Source organism: Patiria miniata, unplaced genomic scaffold (genome assembly GCF_015706575.1).
Source record: "Patiria miniata isolate m_02_andy unplaced genomic scaffold, ASM1570657v1 HiC_scaffold_27, whole genome shotgun sequence".
Lineage (NCBI taxonomy): Eukaryota > Metazoa > Echinodermata > Asteroidea > Valvatida > Asterinidae > Patiria > Patiria miniata.
In genome coordinates this window covers 7,276,570-7,299,884 of record NW_024037066.1, presented here as the reverse complement: position 1 = coordinate 7,299,884, position 23,315 = coordinate 7,276,570, and the positions used below count along the sequence as shown (strand labels likewise).

General features: G+C 39.6%; 1 protein-coding gene across 1 annotated transcript in view; it reads left to right on the top strand.

Annotated features, from left to right (window-relative positions):
* LOC119734385 (E3 ubiquitin-protein ligase COP1-like) overlaps positions 1–21,049 on the top strand; it is a 37,206-nt gene extending 16,157 nt beyond the window's left edge. The window contains exons 2-18 of the mRNA XM_038207877.1: positions 3,681–3,740; positions 3,973–4,070; positions 8,686–8,750; positions 9,920–10,033; positions 11,199–11,267; positions 12,426–12,530; positions 12,865–12,914; positions 14,179–14,257; positions 14,578–14,695; positions 15,314–15,446; positions 16,347–16,490; positions 17,000–17,108; positions 17,620–17,701; positions 18,117–18,351; positions 18,945–19,158; positions 19,596–19,655; positions 19,995–21,049. Of these exons, the coding sequence (XP_038063805.1) occupies positions 3,681–3,740; positions 3,973–4,070; positions 8,686–8,750; positions 9,920–10,033; positions 11,199–11,267; positions 12,426–12,530; positions 12,865–12,914; positions 14,179–14,257; positions 14,578–14,695; positions 15,314–15,446; positions 16,347–16,490; positions 17,000–17,108; positions 17,620–17,701; positions 18,117–18,351; positions 18,945–19,158; positions 19,596–19,655; positions 19,995–20,057 (1,798 nt within the window). The 3' untranslated portion in view covers positions 20,058–21,049. The remainder of the gene's footprint in view (positions 1–3,680; positions 3,741–3,972; positions 4,071–8,685; positions 8,751–9,919; positions 10,034–11,198; positions 11,268–12,425; positions 12,531–12,864; positions 12,915–14,178; positions 14,258–14,577; positions 14,696–15,313; positions 15,447–16,346; positions 16,491–16,999; positions 17,109–17,619; positions 17,702–18,116; positions 18,352–18,944; positions 19,159–19,595; positions 19,656–19,994) is intronic.
* The last annotated feature ends 2,266 nt before the right edge of the window (positions 21,050–23,315 follow it).

Genomic DNA, 23,315 nt, shown 5'->3' with positions numbered 1-23,315 from the left:
TATGTGTATGTTGAGGATAGTGCTTCATGAAGGTCTAGTGAATTAGGAATAGTCTGGGATTGAGCTTATCCAGTCGGACAATTGACGAAATGTCATTCCAGAGCCTTCTTTATCAATAAGTGTTTCATGGAGGTCGTTTATGAACAATGATGGAAGTGAAAAGATCATGCAACCCTAGATCATTTTGAGCTCTAGATGGTGATGGCCACATTTTGTCCACAAAAAGTTCTGGTGTCTGCATATCGCATGGAAGCTACATTTATGGGCTTTTGATCTAACTGAATGATACATGTACCAGTACATGAACAAGAAAACAACAAATTGAGATTTCCCAACACACACATCAATGTTAGTGTTTAAGATTGGTCAATGGTCGATTTAAAGTTTTGGATGGTCATTTTGCTCAAGATTTGATGGGAATGTAAAATGCACACAAGTTATGTAAATTTTCATTTTTGATATGGCTGGATCTCCATTTCCGCCGTTTAAATTCTTCATTTCCGTTGTTTAAATCCCTCATTTCCCTTGAGATTGAATGAAACCTATAACCTGCAGACGTATGTTCGCATGCCATTGGGATTAAACATTGTTAATTTATGCACGAGAGACTTAACAACTGAAAAAGAAGGGCAACTGTACATGTACAGTCATATCCCTGATTGTGTAAATTGCAATTAGTGTCATTGTAGAATGTTATAAATTTTGGACTCTTAATCATCCACTATAGCGCGCGACCAAATTTAATTTCAATTGTGATGAAAAGTTTCCAAAAATGCCTCTGACATCTCAGCTCTCTCAGCTTAATTGCTGTCCAATCATGATCGGCTTGCGCGTCATGGAATCGTAATCGTCCTCTCTTTGCCGCCGGCTGCTTGGTTTCACACAGACTAGCCCCGTTAGCAGAGAACAGAAGAGGGAGCGGAAATCACTTGTCACAGTGGACGAGGGAACAAGTGTAACGCGGCCACACATCCTGGCGCAGTCGCATCGAGGGGTAATCAATCTGAAATAAAACGGCCGCGGCCCCAGTCCCGGCCCCGGCCCCAGCCCCGGCCGCGGAAACGAATCGTCGATTGCGATTCCGTCCGGATATCTGATTTCTATGAGTCGCTACATCCGGACCGGATCTTGTCATGGGTCTTTGAGATGTAATACACGGGACTGAATGAGCAGGCATTCATGCCCCGGCTCAATGTTGTTGATCACAGTGTAGCAGTGGTAATTTATAACAAGGTGGTAAGACAGCCACAAACATGACAAAAGGTATACGCTTGTTTCTGGCTGATCTTAAATATGTACGTATGCTTGTTTGCATTGCATCTGTACATATGTTTTAGAAACTATTTAATACTTGTTTTAACTGGTATTTCTTCCAGGTAATTAACATGCTCAGATGTGTATTTTTTTCAGTACATGTTTTGAATACAATAAAATATGTAGTTTTATTTAAAAACTGTGTTTAAACAGAAAACAAGTGGCTGCAAAGTGCGCCGCAGCACCTTGTAAACGTGCTACATAATGGGTCTCATATTTTCATCTACTTCATTTACCTGTCTCTAAAACATAGAGAGCGCTTTGAAACATCCGTAGAAAGCGCTATAAATGTAATATAAAAAATAGAGAGCGCTTTGAAACATCCGTAGAAAGCGCTATATAAATGTAATATTATAAAAATTAGAGAGCGCTTTGAAACATCCGTAGAAAGCGCTAGATATAAATGTTATGCACACATTTACAATGTGCATGGAATGCACTTACAATACATGTACCACATTTACAATGTACACTGCATGATGGAACAATACATGTACATGTGTGAAAACGGAAAACTGTCTTAAAATGCATGCCTTTAGTGATTCAAACATCGTTCAACACAGTAAGTACTTGTATCCTGTTGAAATGAGCATTAATGATGCGTATTTGTGCTTTTATATTTATATGAATGAAAGAAACAGGTCCTTTTGCACTTGTAGCGGTACTATGGATGACAGTTACATGGTCTTGTTCATATGGACAAAAAATTATACATGCATAACGGAAAACATCTCGCCACTAATGTCTCGCCTACATTTGCATATAAAATTTAACTGGTAACCATGGTAAGCTGCGAAGTCAGGTTTTACTCTGCTAAAAAATATAGTGCGTATGCCGGTTGATGTACGATACACTTGACCCTGGTTACCAATGTCAATCAGCAATAGGATGATGTATGTCAACATCCAGCAGAACTGGGTCATTTAGATCGCAGGAGATGCTGACTGATAAAGAAAAAGGAAGTTTGGCAATAGTGTTCTTCGGGTTTTAAAATTTTATTTAAAAACCCCTTTTTGAACAGAAAACAAGTGGTGGTATTGCTTACTGCACAGTGCACACCAGTCACAAAATTGGTAATATCTGCCTTAAAAAGACAAAAACTGTCAGGATTTTGAACATTGCTGATTGATGGAGACAAAGAGTTGTACCCCTCATCCCACTTGGATCACTGCCAAGATATAACAGAGAACCTGGATTACCCGTTCAATATCCTCAAGAATTTTCCATCCTTTGAAGGGACTGAAGAGAAAAAAAAATCATCCTCCTTCCAATCGGATGTCCCCACATTCAGTATCACAATGCCGGCGCTGTCAATAGCAAGACATTGTCAGCGTTCTTCCCCTAGTCAGCCGTCGGCACGGAGCTCAATTCATCGCCAGTTCCGCTCTCTTGCCATAAATGGAACCCAGTCACTCCAGCAAGCCCCTCGGGCCATTTCCTGGGCATTATCAATTTCTTTTTTGATTTTATTTCATCCCTACTCCTCCTCCACTTGTTTCCATCCATTCATCCCTTCTGGCTCGAAGGAACTTAGATATTTCCAACAGTTTCTACCCCCCCCCTCCTCCCTCCCACTTTTGCTCGGAGCGGTTGTACACGTTATTGAGAGGCCACAACACCCCCTGTGGATTCATGTATACATGCTTCTTCGTTTTTTTAATAATACATGTCGTTCGGCTCGAGACTTTGGTCAATGATTTTGGCAACGTGGGCGTTGAGCACTCCGTGTCCTTTGTGTCGGAGCGCTGTGTGTAGCAAATCCATGCTGTTTTGCTAAGATGTGTTTCCAGGCAGAGCTGTCGGAAGCCCTTAACATTTACATGAATGTGCTTCCTTGGTTCGGTTTCTCCTGTTTACAAGTTATTGATATTCTCTGAATCGTACTAATCTTGTGGCATTTCCAAGAACATTTTTCTGCATCTTGATTTAAAAAACAACAACTCACTTCTCCTTTAGTAAATATTTAGATTGTATTACATTTTATTTTATTTTGTAGTGTCATATATTGTACATAATATTCTGAGAGATGCATTAAAACGTATTTTACTTCCCATGTTTACTCGATGCTACATGAAAATACAAATTAACAATACAGTAACAAGACAAATTCTGTGTTTAAAATTTCAAAATTTCAGTATCATAGAAATATTTAATTTTAAAATTAAAATAGGCTGTTTTTTTTAATTAACCATACTTTTGTGTCTTGTCCACTATTTAAATTTGTGTTTGTAATTTCCCCGCCAAATTTTTCCCAAAATGAATCTGCTACACTAAGCCAACAATTTATGTTGACAGGGTAAACGTCCACCACAAATGCATCAAATTAATTTTCTTTATTATTTATATTTTTTCTTTGTCTCTTGTAGTCCAATATGCTTTGATATCATCGATGAAGCCCACATGACCAAGTGTGGCCATAGCTTTTGGTAAGTGCATGAAATATAAAAATGTAAATCAAGAAAATAATTCGAAAGAAATTGAGAAACAGTGCAGATCTGTTGAAATATTCTACAGTACGTTGAGGAAAAGGATGAAGTTTGCTTTTGTCAAAAATTTCTGGCTTGCCAGTGGTATGATTTGGTGTTTTTTTCCCCATTGTTTAAAGTGTTTGTGTAACTATTTGTTTAATGTTTTTGTTTCTTTTGAATTTGTGTGCAGTCACAAGTGCATCATCCAAAGCCTAGAGGAGAGCAACCGTTGTCCAAAGTGCAACTTTGCCATCGAGAAGAACGACCAGATATTCCCCAACTTTGCACGTGAGTCAGAACAACGACCGATTTTTAAATATGAATTTCCCATCCACATGGATATGTGCGCTGGGTTGAGAATTCCCTGGGCTGAGATTTGTCAGGATTTTTTTTTCTGATTTCAGGAATTTTTGGTCAGGATTCTTTCCTGATTTCAGGATTTTTTTGGTCAGGATTCTTTCCCGATATCAGATTTTTTGGCCCAGATTTTTCCTGATTTCACAATTTTTTTGTCTGGATTATTTCCTGATTTCAGGAATTTTTGGGTCGTTTTTTAACAAATCTCTATTGAAATCTGGAATTCCTGATTTTTTTACCTATAAAAGTTAATATAGAAGTAAAGAAATGGGTATTGTAGTAAAGGGATGCCTTTATACAAATTTCAACATATATCATAGACCCTACGTTGCTCTTGGGCCCTCGGCAACCTTCAAACGTACCTCTGCAGATTATCTGGAGGATTTTTCATTTTCCCCCAATCTATCCCCTGATTCCTGATGAAATGGTAAATCCTGCTCCACCCACACCCAAATTCCCAAGTTGGAAACTGGAGCTCCTAGAAATGGCATGTAGACATCTCGGAATATGAGCTGGTCGTGTTCCGTGTGTAGTCAACATTCAGGATGTCATCGGTGGACATTCTGTCTGCCTGCCTAGCATTTCATTCTTGTCGAGGGCGAGGCTACATGTGTGTGTATACAAGTGTTTCCTTTTCTGAAGGAAAATTTGAATGTCTGAGAGAATTTGAGCATTCACACCACTGGCATAGCCCAGCTTTGATGTTTTGAGTAAAAAAATAGCTTAGTTGCTAATATACAACAATAATAAATCCCGGTCATTTGATTGGTGGCTCATTGATCACATGTCGTTGAATTATTCGTCCCAACACATAGAAGTGCTATTCCACGGTAAATAGCAGTACTATTGCACAGTAACACGATTGGTGGCTCTGACCAATCAGATGACGAGGATTTATTCACGTTGTAATAAACAAATAATGAATGTTTCACATTCGTGCAATGGAAAGAATAATTTCATTCGGTGAGAGATGGAATGGAACTGTCAAATTGAAATAGAAATTATTCTTACCATTACACTCATAAACATTCATTATTTGTATAATAGAGCTAGCTCTTTTCTCCTATCAGTTACACGTGAATCTCTTATGTTTTGTGCAGATAAGAAATATCCAATTTGCAGGTTTATTTTCGTTTGAGGATGCCCATTTTTTTTATCAAGGATTTCAACTCTAATGCAACTTGTCTCTGTGACTTAAAGTAACATCCAGTGATTTCCAGAGCAACTGGCCCATAGTAAACAAAATTAAAAGGATCATCGTCCAAACTCACGTCCTTTTTACGGTCCTTATCAACATGAGCCACAAATAATTGGACGCAATTTCTGCAGAAGGTGGCTTAACAAGTTTGGAAGGAACGTTTATGGGTGGAAGCTTTGATTTTTTTGGTGAAGTGCGTATTTTCTGTCCAAAGCATAACAGCAGCTATCTGAAATGTGTCCTTGCTGCAGCTTCAAAGCGTCTTCCTGCAGTAATGTGGAGTCGGCCAAATTTATATTTTAGGCGCTGTAGCACCACCATTTGCTTACTGTATACATGTGGAACAAGGCCAATCAGATACATTGATAGTGTAATTTGCCACACTGCGCGTTCTTAAAGACGAGATGTGCGCACATTTTGGTAACCGTATTAGTTAAAGGAGCCCGGAGTGCATTATGGGCAATTCCACGGTTACTCATGTTACATTTTCGTTTCGTGAGTAACCGATTTTGAGCGTCTTGTTTTATCATACATAACACATTTTTCTGGATGTCATCTTTGGTGCTTAGGTAGGTCAAGGTTTACTCTATCTACCATGGGGATAACAGTTATTAAACCTTTTTAGTAAGGTAATTACAGCCCAAGGAAACTCAAAAGTACATCAAAAATGTAACGTGAGTAACCGTGGAATTGCCCACATGCATATTACCTGGAGGCGACTCGTGCAAGCCTGGTGCCACTGCAGAAAATGGCTGTCGTTGAATTAGTCTATATGGCATGTACATGTATGGACAAAAAAGAAAACAGAGATGTGGAGCCTAGTCTAATTAAATCCCTTTTATTCATTGTGTCGTATTTTGCAGTCTTGTCTGGTCATTGGTTAGGTACATACATGTATGTATTACAATGTACATACCGGGGGGTAATATGTAATTTCCTTGCAATTTACAAGAACCGGGTTCAAGTCCCTTCAGGGCCATTGCACGGCTATGCTGTCATGCGTGGTCTGAAGCATTCTTGAAATCTCTTGGCACTAAATTGCGTGGGTTGACTCAAGGAATAACAATATAGCTCTTTGGCATTTCTGTCTCCCTCCCACTCAGCCGCACGTCTCTCGTGTTCGTCGTTCCCCTCATGTGAATCCCGAACCGTTCTCTCACTGCCTAATTGGTTTTGCTTAGATTGAAATGGTGACATTTGATTTATTTATCTGTTGAAAGTTGTCAACGTTTCTGACGTGAAGTGTTAGCACTGAACTTGGGGAAGTGAAGAGTGAATGCTTGTACATGAATGAGGCGGATGTTATTGGGTGTACATGTGTTGTGTAAATGTATGCATACAATCACATACATTTGTACACACTGTACGTTATACATGTACGGTACAAATTTACATTTTTGGTTTGAGTATGGGCTTAAATTACCACTTTTACCATGACATACCGGTAGAACCCTGCCAATATTGATGTAACAACGACACAATATTTGTCTTATCCAGTAATAAAAACTGAATCAGAAAACTTCATGTACACAATGTTTATGTATGTACCGGCACATGTGTGTACAAACATGTGCATTTGTTTTTAGTATCATGGAACTTCTTAATCATACTACATGTACCGGTACATTGTATAAACATGTACAAATGTACACCTGTTTATGGTACTATGTTGAATGTTGTCAACATATGTGGTGTTAAGTGTTAGAGACCTCACCGTGGGGAAATAGAGAGTATTACATGTATATTCATGAATGTGGTGGGTGTTATTGAATGTACCGGTACATGTGTACATTATAACCACTTGAATACATGTATATATTCATTACTATGGAATATCTCAATCTACTTGCTTCAGGCCAATCAACTGTAAAGATAGAAATGCATTTAATGTTCATAAAAATGTTTACCTGTACAGGCAAATATGTCATAGACCATGGTGAACGATTTTAATCAGCAGGCGCTTTTTATATCGGGTCTTCGGTCATTCACCCATTGCGCATCATAGACATGGCTAAAAGAAAAACCTGTGTCCCGCGCTCTGTATCATGTTACGCGATATACATGTACGCCTGGCTGTTGTATTACAAAACACTGCATTTGAATTGACCAATCAAACCATTAGTCCTGAATTGGAATGAAATGACGTGGATAACGGGTGATACTCAGACTAGAAAATATCTGGAAATACTGGAAATTAATGAATTGAAAACCTCAAGATTTCCAATTAGCTGTTATGATTACACTTGAAGACTGTTAAAGTTAAAGGTATACGTGCATTGCTCTTTGATACATGTAAGATCATTTGCATTTCTCCCAAAAGTGATCAAATTTCCCAAAAAGCTTACTTAGATGAAAGACTGTACTGGTACTAAACACCCTGTGAAATTATTCCATCTGGCTTGCTGTCATTTAGAAGAAATCCAGAAACGTAGGTGATTTCCAATGATCAGTCAATCGACTGATCGTTGGAAATAATCATGATCAAGAGGTTGTGCATGTGTTATCTTTTTTTTTTCTTGAAAGATTTAATACCCACTGAGCTGCAACTTCACCAGTTTAGAATTTGAACCTTCTTTTGTATTTTGAGTGGTGTTATTATTGGAAACGAACAACATGCATCAAGTGCAAATGATCCTGCTTTTAATGTCAACATGCGTGCAACCTGATCATGTTCCACACACATTCCCCTAGATACAGAATGTCAGCACCTACAAGCATGTACATTTGACTTCATGTGAATGACAATTTGGGATGATAAGAAGTTATGTAGAACTTCAAACCTCTTGACACAGGAGAGTGTTCCGAGCTTATTGACTCGGTAAATGTTTGTGTGCTTGGACATGAACCGGTATGCGCTGGTCTCTGATTACAAAACATGTTACAATCTGAAGTCATTTCTTCAAACAAACGCAAAAGGTAACACACCACATTGCTTGTTCTAGCAAATACATAATATGGAATTTTTAAAGTCTATCATATGTTGCATTTGAAGTTTAGAATCACAAAAAAACCCAAAATTTCCCAAGCCCAACGAAATGCTACGCAACAGGAGGATATATGCACACGTACCGGTCACATGTATGTGTGTGTAGCGACTTACTTTTTTTAGTCATCAAGGTGTCGTTCCTTTTTGCTCTTCCTTTGGAGATGTTTGTCTTTAAAGGTTTTCAGTGAAATAAAACAAGCACATTCATCAAAATCTACTTGTATTTTTGAAACATTCCTACCAATTTATATATTTTTTGTGAAGGGAGTGCATAATTATGTACATGTATGTAACTTACTGTGTTTCCTTGAGCTCAGGTTCATCCGATCCCTACAATGATATTTTCTTACTTCTTTTTGCAGTGAATGAGTTGATCTTGAAATATAGGCAGAAATCGGACGAAAAACGGCTCAAGTTATCACCACCGGTAAGAGGCAGAGTTGCTTAACTGTAATTCCCTTCCCCCCCCCCCCTCTAAAAATTGACATGAATCACATAAGGCCTCTTACATGCGTGTCCATTTTGAAGTCAACATGGGTCCACTGTAAGCGTAACCAGTTCCCATCGAACATGGGTAGCCAAGGCGTGCCATTCACACTGAACCAGGTTGTTAACGGGTCGGCTGTAGATTTTGGATTTTCTACCCAGGCAGAGCCTCTCAACCCTAGTGTCCACCAGTATCGGTGCTCAAGGCGCTACATCACCCTGCTCATTGGGCCAATGAAACATTCCAAATACCATCTCAGCTCCCTGGGGAGTTACTGAGTATACAGCTCCATGCTGCCATTTTGACATAAAGCAGCTAAATTCAATCACACTATACCATCTCTGCCCCCGTGTGAAATCTCGGTGTTGGACCCTAGCGTGACAGGCAAAGAGTCATAGGCCTTGTCTTCTCCAACTGTTCATGGTGATGCTGGGACTACATTTGCTCATTTGCAGAGTACAGAGGCCGCTGCTTTAACTTGAAATCTTATTCAGCAGCTGCCTTTGAGGTGTGTTTTGTTGTATTAATTCAGTAACCCTTCTTTTGTTTGATCAGTCACAGACGGTCCAAAAAGTTGATCCTGTTCCCCTGCTGTGCTTTTACACAGGCTAGTCACCAACAGTCAGATCATATTTCTTGTAGGCACTGTGACAGTCAAATTCCATCAACAGACAAAAGCAGGTGACTGGTAGGCACAGCTGGCTTATCGATCTCTGACAATCAAAGCATAGCTATATCAGGTTTTATAACAATCACAGCCAGTCGATCCTGCTTTATGAAGGCAGGAAGCGCTCAACTGTTAGAGACAGTCACTTGATCCATTTTGACTGCTGGGCTGGCCTTGTTGAAATTGCTAGCCAGTGAGAAAGGGTTAACAATGAATGCACAATATGTCCACTCATGCGTACCCCTGTTGAACAAAAGCACTCACCTCAAAGATGGTTTCAGTGCAAACAGTCTATTGGTATCACTCGTCACTGGTTATGAGTTGATTTTTCGCTCAGCACGAAAATACGCTTAGCAAATATTTTGTCTTCAGCTGCACAAAATCGGCCCAGATCTTACAGCTCTGATAACCGCTAGTAATCTCTCTCGAAATCTGCTTACAGAATAGTCACATCAGCGAGCTGCAAGAGTTGATCACAGATCAAGACAAATGGGATCTAACGGAAGTCAACCTGATGCTGGAGGTGCTAGTCAGCAAGAAGAGACAGCTGGAGATGGTGAGACACACAGAACACATCCAGTTATCAATTGAAAGATGTTTATTTTCATTTCACAATTTACCCACTGAGAGTATATACTGTGGTTGTATTATTAACCCTAACTCCCTAGGCCTTTTTTGCTAGGATGTAGCCTCAACCCTGCAAAATCCTCCAATTGGCCTCATTGAGGCTATATTGCTTATAGCCTCAATCCTGCAAATTCCTCCATTATTTCTTGAATGTAGTCCGTGGAGGGGTGACCACTGCCTGAATCCTGCAAAATCCTCCCGGCTATGACTGTCAATAGGCTGAGGCAGAGGCAGTGACATCCTGGAGCAGTACGGAAGATTTCAAGTATAATCAAGGACTAAATTTATGCACAGCAGAGCATAAACAACACAAGGTCCGGCCCAAGACCTTGACATAGTGTGTCCTTCGAAATCACTTTTGCCATGTAACCTCAATCCTGCAAATTCCTCCATTTTGCAAAAAGGATTTTTGGAGGATTTGGGATGGTTAGGGTTAAGTAGTATGCTGTGTACTGTACATTGATGACTGCTAACACTTGCAAGTAAAGGATGGTGAAGTTGAGACAGATCTACTGATTGTAGTGGTTTGGGATTCCTAGCACTAAAAAAAAACTCATTAACCCTAACCCCCAAGGCCCTTTTGGCTAGGAGCCATCCTCAATCCTTCAAAATCCTCCAATTGCCACCATGTCAAAATTGGATTCGGCCTCAAATTCTACAGAATAATCCTGTATTTCTTGAATTTGTTCAGTGGAGGGGTGACGATTGCCTCAATCCTTCAAAATCCTCGTACAATCACTGCTAATGGGTTGCGGCTGTGCCGCTGACATTCAGAAGCAGTGGGAATGATATCAAGCATAATGCAGGGCTCTGCATTTAAACATGGCTGAACACAAACAACGCAGGGTGCAGCCTACGAACTTGATACAGTGCATCCTCCAGAATCAACCAACATTTTGCCATTCAGCCTCAATCCTCCAAAACTGCCTGGAGGATTTTGGAAAGATGGAGGAAGGTTAGGGTTAAACTTTGCCCTTTTTTCACTTTGCCTAATCATTACCTGTACTTGCATTCTCTGAGAACCTTCAAAATCCAAAGGAAATCTTGGTGGAGAAATTCTGATTTGAAACAAAAATGTTTTCATTATGTTACAGGACAGCTGGTTTACGCACAGTCAAATCCTGAAGGAGTTTTTAGAACACGCAAAAAGAAGGAAACAGGAGGTAGGAAATATTCTATCAATCAACTATTAAAGCTATAATCCATCATTTGCAGCCATCCGAAAAAGTAACTCGTGATTATTGATGAAAAACATACTTGGTTGAAAGATAGTAAGTGGACTAAACTCCCTGTGAAATTAATTTTTCTGGCAAGCTATCATTTTGAAGTAATCAACGAAAGAAGGCCTTTCCAACGTCTTAAGACGCACCGTAGGAAAATTTAAATTAGTAGTTCGTTTTGTTATTCGGCGCAGCACGCGCAAGCATTGGCAAGACGCACAGGCGCGTGCGGTTGCTATAATTCGTCGGATCAGTGCGCGACATCGGGTATATAGCTGCAATTTAAAACAATTCAAAACATGATTCAGCAACTTTTGATTTGAAATTGAGATCCTAGAATGCTGTTTTTCTCGGAATATACAGCTGAAGCTGAGCTGAAACTTCATCAGCTAAGTTGTGCAGTATCCTTCATTAAATTTTGAACACTTTTGTTGCTTCAAACGAACAAAATGCACAAATTACAAATGATGGACTATATCTTTAAACCGCAAATCAGCATGTTGGTGACATTTTTCCCAAGTACTAAATAAGGTGTAGGAAGTGTGGCCTAGAGGTTGGGGTTCGTGACTCATGATCAGAGGGTCAGGGGTTCGATCCCAGCTGCTGGTCAGATGTTGTGTCCTTGGGCAAGCCACTTCACCCCCACTTGCCTCTCTCCACCCAGGAGTATAAATGGGTACCGGCATTAGCTGCGGAGCAACCTGCGATGGACTAGCATCCCATCCGGGGGGGGGGGGGGGGGGTAGAAATGTTCTCAGTTGTTTCATGCTACTGAAACCGTAGATAAACGCTGGCCTGAGGGTCCACATTGGCTCATGACAAACTTTACATTATTACTAAATGAAGTAAAATATTGGCCACTAAATGCAGCAACCAGAGTGGTGACTGTGGTATAAATATTGATATTTTTACTTCAGTTAGAAATGTTGGTGTCATCTTCAGAAACCCAAGATGCAGATCTAAGTTACATAAAAAGTACTTTACTGGTCAACATTGCTTGCTTTCCAAAATTTAAATGGCCAAAAACGGGGGTTTTGGGACGGCTATATTGTTGCTGTCTCTAAGGTGTTTGTTTCATGTTCTTGGTGCATTGTGTGATAGCAATTAGATGAACTGACGACGCAGATGAGACTTCTAGAAGAGGACACCAAGAGAATTGAGGAGAGACTCGGCAAGCATCGAGAGGTCTACACATCTATGCTGTCTGTGAGTGCTAGCTCCCACCCCCACCCCCATCCCAATCCCCACCTCAACCCCAAACCCCATCGGAGCCCCCACCCCAACCCCCAACCCAACTCGACCACATGGGAACCCCAACCCCCATCCCAACCCCCAACCCCACTGGAACCCCCACCCCAACCCCCACCCCAACTCCCACCCCATCCCCCAACCCCCACCCCAACTCCCATCCCAACTCCCATCCCATTCCATCCCCACCCACACCCCCACCCACACCCCAAGCCACATGCCACCCCAACCCACCAGCTAAATTCAAGACTTCTGCTTTTAATCCAGTCTGTCTTTTTTTCATTCCATTCAGAGTTACCCCGTTGCACTCAACAGTGATGAGACGGTAGCTCCATCAACAAGGTAATTTACTCAAATCAACATGTTTTCCTTTTGACAGTGACACCACATGAGGACAACATTGAGAGGCTCAGTCTCAAGTGTTTTTCTCAGTTTTCTCTCCCTAGGTTTCTTCCGTATGTCCGGTCTGCAAGGGCGTCAATCGCTTCTCAAAAGTAGGGGGGGGGGGGATATACCTTGATCACACCCATGCAAGCACGGAGCGCGAAGCCTATTTGGTGTGGGGTTCGGGGCCCTTTAGCGGGCCCCGAAAAATGGTGGATTCTAGACGCTCTGTGGTGCGATCTGAGGAAATTTCTGACCACAAAAACCTAATTTTTTTTAGCAAAATATCATCTTTTAAACATCATTTTCGAGTTTGGAGTTATTGAATCAGCTATTCTGATCTATAGAATCATTATAGTAAGCTACAATTTTTATTCGGGGACGAATAAAGTGGGGGGGGGGGGGACTAACGATATGATATCGCCCATGCCGGTCTGATCGAACATTCATGCATTTTTTCAAGGCTGCCGTACTTCGGCCTGCCATCTGTCCTTAGCCATTTCCACTAAATCACCTTTGATCTATCTTCCTTTATCTAACAAGTACATGTACTAATGATCATTCTGTCAAACTCTCTAAAAGACTGAAACTTCCATATATAGGAACCATGGAGGATATATGAATGCTTATTGAGCTTTTGTGGTTTCAAGCCAACAGAAGAAACCATAATGGAAATAAAATTTAATAAAGGACCATTTGGTAGAATCGCCTGAGACACAATTCATATCCTGTTCCTGAAATAAGTCTGAAATTAGAAGGTTTCCTAATTAAGGACTTTAAAGCCATACCTGTGTATAGTGGGCTCAAGTTAGGGTTCCGCATGTTTGCTGATTTGCTGCTCCTGTTGAGTGGTTTCATGTATAGCTTCACTGGCTCTAATTGCGTCATTTCTGTCATTTGCTGATCAATTTAAAGGAATTTCATGTTCACTTCATATAAATGAGTCATACATGTACACAGACTAGTCTAGCCGCATACTCTTTCACTTTTTTTCCAATAGAAATATTCACAATCTTTCATGAGAAGTTTGAGATTTGCAAATTTTCATTGTAAAAATGTAATACATACATATATGTACCTCTGCATTTGAATATACTGGTCACAATTTTCTGAATATAAAGGATTCAATCTTTAGGCTGAACAAAAGGAAGTGAACTGTTTCCATGGTGATTTGTGAGTTGACAAGATTTAGAGCAAAAGTATTGTATTTTTGTCATTTCAGTCACGAACAACCAAAAATCAAACTAGAAAATCCCTCCAGAACAGATGGTCCGCAGGAAGGCTTCAACGGCAGCAAAAACGTGAGTTGTAATTATTGCTTGTTCCCCTGTCTCAGTTCCTGGTGTCTTTAGCTCACTCTTTGACAAAGTGGTACGGCACTTAAAAAAATAAATGCTTCCTCTTTAAAAAAGTAAGCATATTTTAATCCAACAAATTCTACTGATGACAAATATATTTTTAAATGTTGCGACCGAACATTATGTTGATTCTGTCCACATACAGGTTAGCATGTAAGGTGCTTTTAAGAAGTCCTTCATTCAATAATAATATTTCTTACATAATGTTCTTTGTTATGGAACTGTTATTTTATTAATTTCAAGTCATTTTTAAAAATGTTCAGGGTGGTCGACAGCAATGGTTAGACACAACGATAGCATCCAGAAGGAAACGACTGTACCATCACTTTGAGGACTTGGAGCAATGCTACTTCACCATCAGGCAAAGTGATGTAGCACCCAGTAAGTAAACAAGATCGATTGGAATATCTCGGAAGCTGCGGGCCATCACATTCGTGTTTATGCATGAGTCACGTGATTGTGTCATGTTTTTTCTGGAAGGGGTAGTGTTTTGAGTGAAAAAACAAACAAAGATAAAAAAACCAAAAAAAACCCACATTTGTTTTACCCCAGTGACCCATGATGACCTTTGACCCCAGTTTTGTCATGTGACATGGTGGGGCTGCGCTACTGATACTTTTGACAAAGTTCAGTTGAAATCGGTCAAAATACGTAGGAGCAATAGACAATGTCAACGTTCGTTACTAAGTAACTAACTAACGGACTAACGGAGAGACACGATGATTTGTTGAGATGCTGTCCCAAAGCAAATTTGATAACTCCCCATTTTCGGATTGCTCACTGTCAGTTTAAGAAAGAAATACAAAAGAAATGGCAATAAGTACCCATTCTTGCAGCAACTTTCCTGAATCCTCTGAAATTCACCACTTTGCAGGAATGCAGTATCTTGTTCTTTGTTCATCAGTATCCTCCGAAACCTTAAGGATTTTTGAGATCTTCAAGGGTATTCGCCCATTATTTTGTTGTCTTCATGGTTTCTCTTGTTGCCTTTCTGCTCAGACGAGAGTAGATCCAGTGACCAACTCAACCAGTTTACAGACAGCCTGTCTAAGTTCACACGGTACAGCTCCATCAGACCTCTAGCCACTCTCAGCTATGCAGACGTCTACAATGGATCCAGCATAGTCTCAAGGTAAGGTCACTCAAATCAGTCATCTTCAGTGTCAAATGTCTCAAAATTAAAGGTGCACGGGAACATTTACTTTTGTGCTTTTGTTGTTTTTATTTGAAGCAACAAAGTTGTTCAAAATCTTGAGAACGGTGCATAAGGCAAAAAAAAAAGTCCCCGGTTTCTGGTATGCGCGCGTGTCGCCGTAGCCATGCGCGTCGGTGAAATGAAAAAGTTTTTTTTTCAATGAAAGATGATGTCTCAAAACCGCCAAACTCACTGGTTTGACTGGAATCCTGCTGCTGCACAATTTTAACGTGTTTTTAGATGAGGTTATGATCGAGAATAAGCTTTATTTGGCCTCTCTGGACTCCCATAATATTTGCACTAAGTTTAGTCGGGCACCATTTGCAGTCATCAGCCGACATTTGAAGCAAAAAAAGCCGCGTTGCCGCACCACTTTCTGGGCAAGCTCCATACCAGAAACCGAAGACTTTTTGGGGGGCCTAACAAATAACTTGTTGAACTTTCAGTTCAGTGGATACTATACATCTTGAGAAAGCAGAGAAAACATACGCAGAAGTTCATAACTAGATTCTGTTATTAACGCATTAAAAAAAAATGTGCTTGCGGGCACATTTTCTTAATCCACCTTCAATGTTTGTTTTCTTCGGATTGAAACTATTTCAGGCGGGAAAATGTTACAGGGTATTTGGTACCAGTCCTATCCTCACTTTGAGCCAGGATTTTATTATTAAATCGGTAGGTATGTTTCTGGGTAATTGCAAATATTCCTACATGCCTTTAAGAAGACTTGAGGACCACGAGGTTATTTCCTAGCCAGGGTAGTTATCTGGACTAGTTTTTATTATTCAATGGAATTCTATTTTCTATATTTTTTTTTATGTTGTTTTTCTTTCACAGTATTGAATTTGACAAAGACAACGACTTTTTTGCAATAGCCGGCGTCACCAAGAAGATCAAAGTGTTTGAGTATAGCGCTGTGGTCATGGATGCCGTTGATATTCATTATCCTGCCCACGAGATGGTCTGTAACTCCAAGATTAGGTACGGTTTCAATAAATTTGGTTTTTCTTCCCAGGACAAAGAAATACCGGTTTCAGTTATTCACCCACTTCAAAAATTTTGTCTTGTTCCCTTGGTTGAACTTTGAAATTTTGGCCAAAAATACCACATGTACGCATCAAACCATTTTGTTATTGGAGTAACTTTTTTGCCAATTAATGGGGAGGCACCTGAAACATTTCCTTGAGTGTCAAATAAGGGATTAAGTTTTTCTACAGTTTGAAAATAACAAAGTACCATTAAGTATATTTTCCACAATTTGTGTGTGTTGGTACGCGGAAAAAAACTGGATTCAGTTATGGATTTTATCACCCAGCTAGAACAAAATTCTAGCCCCATTCATACATAGTGTTGATATTGAAGGGCTTGGCTACACAAATTTGTAAAAAAAAAGCAGACATACCAAGTAAATGGCCACCTGAATGGCCACCAATGTTACCACCAAAGTGGCTGAGAGGTAACTGATTTTGATTTTTTTTCATCCCGTTCAGTTGTGTATGTTGGAGTGCGTACCACAAGGGTATCTTAGCGAGCAGTGACTACGAAGGGACAGTCACGTTATGGGACGCGTTCTCAGCCTCCAAGGTCCGGTTATTTCAGGTGAGCTGATCATTCTCTCGCGATGTTCTTGTACCGAAACAATATATAACCTGTAAAAAGTCAATCATCCTCCACAATGTTTTTGTTCCAACAACATGAAACCTGTTATGCTGATCCTGATGACGTAGAATTCTAACTGATGACAGAAGAACCCCGTTGAGGCAGTTCTTTCATCAAATTAGGTTTTTGCCCTTCACCGACGTTTAAACACTGTATACTCAGTGTGTAACGTCCTGAGTGAAAGTTGGAAAAAATCACTCGGGTGGGACTCGAACCCACGACCTCCTGCTTTCTAGTGCAGATGTCTTACCACTCGACCACCGAGCTAACGGGACCGGTTGGCCGGTTCGAATCTGATGTACATAGCATCGGGTACCGCATAAACTATTATAAGATGGATAAGATTATAAGTTCTTTCATGTCATGTATTGAATCGTACCAAAACCAAGACATTCTTGTCCCAAAGTGAGTGTTCTGTTCTTTATCTTTGGTTATTTTGTCGGTTTTTCAGGAGCATGAGAAGCGTTGTTGGAGTGTTGATTTCAACAGGGTGGACCCTAAATTCATAGCGTCGGGTTCAGATGATGCCAAAGGTGAGATAAGATGTGATTTGCTCTAACGAGCTTATCAAAAGTTGTAAGGAACGTACACTTTAAGACAAGATAAGTTTGCGGTAGCACCATGTGAATTAATCTCTTTCGTGAGTATGTGTGGTTCTGAAAAGAACTGGAAACTTATCTTGTCTTAGTACCTTTCCACCATGCAAACCTTCAAATCTCAACGTACACTTTAAACCCTGAAGAAACCCAGAAAATATGACAATGAAAGAAAATTGAATTTTAGGTTGACAGTAAACCCAAGAACAATATTCCAGGTAAGATCAATAAAATCAGGCAGGGACTGAAAACTCTGTCAGCATGTCCGCCAGGGTCTTATTTGAACCCTGGTCAACAAGCTACACACACCAACCCCCTACTCTCCCTTATCTCCTCATTTTTTGGTCTCCAGTCAAGCTCTGGTCCACCAACCAGGAGCGTTCCGTGGCCTGCCTGGAGGCCAAGGCCAACGTCTGCTGCGTCAAGTTCAATCCTTCCAAGATGTACTCCTTAGCGTTTGGTTCGGCCGATCATTGCGTCCATTACTACGACCTGCGGTACCCCAAGCAGCCCCTCATGGTCTTCAAAGGACACAAGAAGGCAGTGTCATACACCAAGTTTGTCAACTCCGAGGAGATTGTCTCTGCGTAAGTTGTTTTTCAAATATGTTGTTGTTTTTCAAAGTTTATCTGAACTATTTCAATGGATTTTAAAAAACGTCAACTTGTCATTTGTTATTTAAGAGAAGCTTTAAAATGTTTGCTGTCTGCGTTGAATATGGGCATTTCTGTTCTAGCCTCTGAGATCACCGAAAGCTCAAAACCAGTTAGAAAGGTTTTTCTGAGAATGAGACCTTTGATTGGGAAGCTTTTGAATGTTTCTCGCAAGCCCTCCGACAACACTGAGTAAGCACTGTTTCTAAAAAATACGTCGGCGAGGGCAAAAACCCTTTTAAAATATCGTTGAGCGCTTCATATTTAACTGGGTTGACTGTTACCTGTTTTGCGAATCGGATGTCATAAACCAGGCTGTAATATGGAAAACAAATAAAAATTCAAATTCAAATACTACTTTTTCAAATGCTACTACTTTTTCAAATGCTTTTTACATCAAACAGTGACAGACAAACACTGGGTAATTTGTGACGCTTTCCACACATAATATTTAAAAAAAACGGTTCTGGTTAATAATAGCGGTGACATTTGTTTCATGAATCGTGTCCTCTCTCCTTTCTCCCCAGCTCTACAGACAGCCAGCTGAAGCTGTGGTCCGTGGACAAGCCCCACTGTCTGCGGACGTTCCGCGGTCACACCAACGACAAGAACTTTGTGGGCTTGACAGCAAATGACGACTATATAGCCTGCGGCAGTGAAAACAACTCTCTGTATCTGTACTACAAGGGCCTGTCCAAACAGCTGGTCACGTTCAAGTTTGACACGGTCAGGAGTGTTCTAGTGAGTAACGTGGGGTTATTATTACCCCTGCTCGTCAGGCCTTTAAAGAATATGGAGACTATGGCATCGCATTGTTCAGTATACCACCCTTGCTGTATAGTGGTTGCAGTGGTCTCAATGCACAAATGGTGCACGTTATGACCCATGAATTAGACAAGTTTAACAACCCGATGCAAAAAGAACTATTACTATTACCCCTTATTGTTGGGCCAGCAAAGTATTTCGGAGCAAATTTCAGCTCCCCTGAGAGTTTGGGCAACATTACTTCACAAAAATTATCTCAATTCCAAGTCTCCTTACCAATTTTTTTTTTTCAAAATAAGGATATCCAAGTTGCAAATGTAAACATCCTTGTTCTTTTGTTCTTTTGTTCTTTTTGTCTTTGCTGTTATAAAAGAAAGGGTTGCATTTCAATCTGTTGTTATCTTTCTTAATAGGACAAAGAGAAGAAGGAAGAAGATGCCAATGAGTTTGTCAGTGCCGTAGCCTGGAGAACGGTAAGTGACTGAAACATTGAAAACTGTTCCATTTATGCTGGGCTAGATAGAGTTTCAGCCTACAAAACTGTCCATGACACCGTGACTCACACAAAAGAAATAAACTGGTGGAGAGAACTGGCGGAGAGAAGACAGTGAAGAAATCTTCTTTTTCAAAACTGGCAGGGGAAAAAATGAGATGAATTTTCTGCGGGAGGATCTTAAAACCCAATCCACATGCCGGTCGGTCCGAGCTGGACGGTTACCTTGAGAGGAGATTCCGGAGGAAATGTAGCTTTAAAGTTTTTAAGCTATTTTTTTACAATTTTGTAATGAGTTTCTTCACTCCTTCTTTGGCAGGGTACTAACGTTCTAGTCGCAGCCAACAGCCAAGGTACCATCAAAGTACTGGAGTTAGTATGAGACACCCGACCTCCTCCTTCCGTGGGACTCTCTTCTATTCCAGTCTTCAAGCCTCGGACGGACCTTGAAACCCCACCCATATCAGTACACACAATGTTGATTTGTTTTGCTTTTTTAAAGTATGGATTCCAAATACATTTTGTCAATCGGCGCTTGAGGAGATCATTCAGTCTAGCCTGCGTTCATAGCTTCTCTTCTCTCAGTAATCAAAGTTGTTCCACATTTCTTTTCTGTGGATCAGTAACCATCTGGGTCATCTTATCAATTTGACATTTTCCAAGATGGCAATTTTAAAATGATCTCCAATCTTTAGTTTGCTCTGCCTAGTTTCCTCTGAAAGTGCATTTCAGAAGACGGTCCCTTGAAGGTGATTAAAAAGTTCTTTAGTTTTGAGATAATTCTTGAGAGTCAGAAATTCCTCCCTCTCTCTATTACTCAGAGTATTTTTGTGATGAGACCAAAAATAAGTTAATGTATTCATTTTTGATACGTATTTATTCACTGAAAAAAAGTCTGCGCAGAAGAGATACCCTTTACATATAAACTCAGTCGTTCTTATCTAAGAAAACATATCTAACATAATATTATTTGCTTTAAGTTATATTTAAAAAAAAATTAGTCAAAATGATTCAGACTGCTTAAGAAGGCATCACCTTGCTTTTTAGTTTGTTGTTTTTTACAGGTCATCAAAGTTTTATCCATTTTGAAAGTTGGCACAGTTGCTTACTACAGTGTATGTGAAAGCTTTTTGAGGTTAATGTAGCGAATAAAAGGGGAACCGGGTACCCGTTTGACATAAAACACAGGTACCCGGATACCCGTAAAAGAAACCCAACCTAACAATTCATATCCCGGAAGTTGTCTGAAGGGTTTTATAGCTTAACAGTGTAAACTTTCTTGAGCGTGATCTGCCATGTTAAAATGCACATAAATGTGACATCGGTTTTGGTTTTCCATGCAGCCTGGTTTTCATTTTGCAAATAAACCTTTTCGGAGTTCCAACTGCGCGCATTCGTAACCTGTTGCAACGCACATTGTTTGTCTCAAATGCCCTTTGACAGTACCCACAATGCACAAACAGCCTTTTTGTAAAGTCAGTGGCGCAATGATGTCAAAGGCCATTTGAGACAAACAATGCGCGTTGTCACAGGTTATGAATGCGCAGTTGGAACTCCGAAAAGGCTTATTCCCCACAAATGGCATTCACAACCTTTTGTTTTTATTGAGAAGTTATTGAGTAAATTGTAAAAGCTGGGTACAGATACCCGATCCCATAATCTAGAACCAGTTCCTGACTTCAGCGGTCGGGTACTCGGGTTTCCCCGGTTCCGATACACACTCCTAGTTTAATATAGTTTTCAAAAGTGCTTCCTTTCCACAAATTATACCTAATTCCCTCCACATTTTCGTTCACGCACTAACCAAAGATTACTTTTTGGTTTCTGTCGTGAGAATTTGGGAATACAGTAGATTGGTTTCTTTTTTTGTGAAACGGAAGTAAATGTTGAGCTGCCCAGTTGACACAAATTTCCTGATTCTTTGATAGAAGCGATTTTTTTTTTTTTTTTACAGTTTTCTGAAACAGCAAAGTGTTCTCTAAATGTCACAGTTTTTGTTTGAGGTTTGTTTTTTTTCTGTCCAAGAGGAAAGCAGTTACAAGTTGCGTCAGGAATGGTATCTATTTATACAAAGTGTGCAATGAAAGCTAGGAAAGGAAGGTGGATTTTGTTATGAAGGGGGAAAGGTTCAATACTTAATATATTTAAATTTATGCCAGTATATGCAAATGTATGTTTGAATTTTTTGTCTGGATTATTCAGCAATATCAGCGTATATTGCTATACCAAGAGACGTTTGATTCCAAGTTGACCTTAAATGTACCGGTACTCTTTTCCAAAAACCATAAAAGGTTTGAAAAGTATTTTTGGTTAAAACATATTCATTTAAAATACAGCTCCGTGTAATTGAGTTCAAATTCAGTCACTTGGTAAAATCTGGTGTTAAGAATGACATTCGCTAAACATGTCACGTTTTAGTAATTCTTTTCTTTAATTTACTGTCTCCAATAATTGCTCAATAACCTCTGGAAAAAGTAGCTAATATAGTGAAGTTGCCGGAGTCACGGTATTTTGCATGCCCCTGAAAGTTGTTCGCAATATTTTTTACCTGTTGTATTAATGATCGAAGCTCGGATGCATTTTACTCGATCAAATGTTGCCAAGGTTTGCGAACTTTTTGTGCATAGCCGCGAGGGGTATCGTTGGCAATATTTACTTTGTTCGCACAAGTAGAATGCACCCTGGCGTTAAAAGGTCCCACCAATTTTAGTGCTCCCAGCTAAGCTACTTTTTTCTTTTCTTTATTTAATCACTGAAAAGGGTCGAGATAAACTGAAAAGGGGCACATCAATATTTTTGTCCCGTTTTTGTTTTTGTTCAAATTGTACTGTACAGAATCGTTTGTATACAAATGTAATATTCTTGTATATATTGTATGATGATTGACCTCATGAAAATAAACAAAATAATTCTGAGGCACACTGATTTATTTGTTGCATGGTTTACTGTTTTTTAGTGTCAAAGATCATAGATAATGACCTCAAATTGAATTTTTGAATATTAAAATTTCATTTGGAAGTGGCGTGGGACATTAGTATTACCCTGATTTTTGCTGATAGTTAAAATAATGCGTCAAACTTATGGGGAAAAATTAGTCAACAAATAGTAATTTTCAAAATCCAAATCTTCAAAATTATGGGTGTTTGATAGATGATTGATGTTCCTCCTTCGTCCAAAGAGTTTTCTGTGTTTGGAGAAAAGTCCATTTTTAGCAACATTTCAGAAAAATGTAAGGTAAACCCCTTGCATTTTTTTTTTCAATTTTGGCCAAAAAATAATATTTCTTGAAATTTGCAGGGATGAGGCCAGACCACAGAATGCATTCCAACACTATTTATGGTCAGATGTGCTACTTCAAAAGAAAGATTGTGTTGAAAAATAGGGGGAAATTTAGTTTTAAAAATAGTAACTTTTCTCAATAAATTTATGATTTTTGCCCAAATCTTCAAAATTATGGGTGATTCATAGATGATTGATGTTCCTTCTTCGTCCAAAGGGTTTTCTATGTTGTTTGGAGAAAAGTCCATTTTTGGCAAAATTTCATGAAAAATGTAAGGTTAACCCCTTGCAATTTTTTTTTTTAAATTTCGGCCAAAAATAATATTTCTTGAAATTTGCAGAGATGATGTTTTTAGGACCC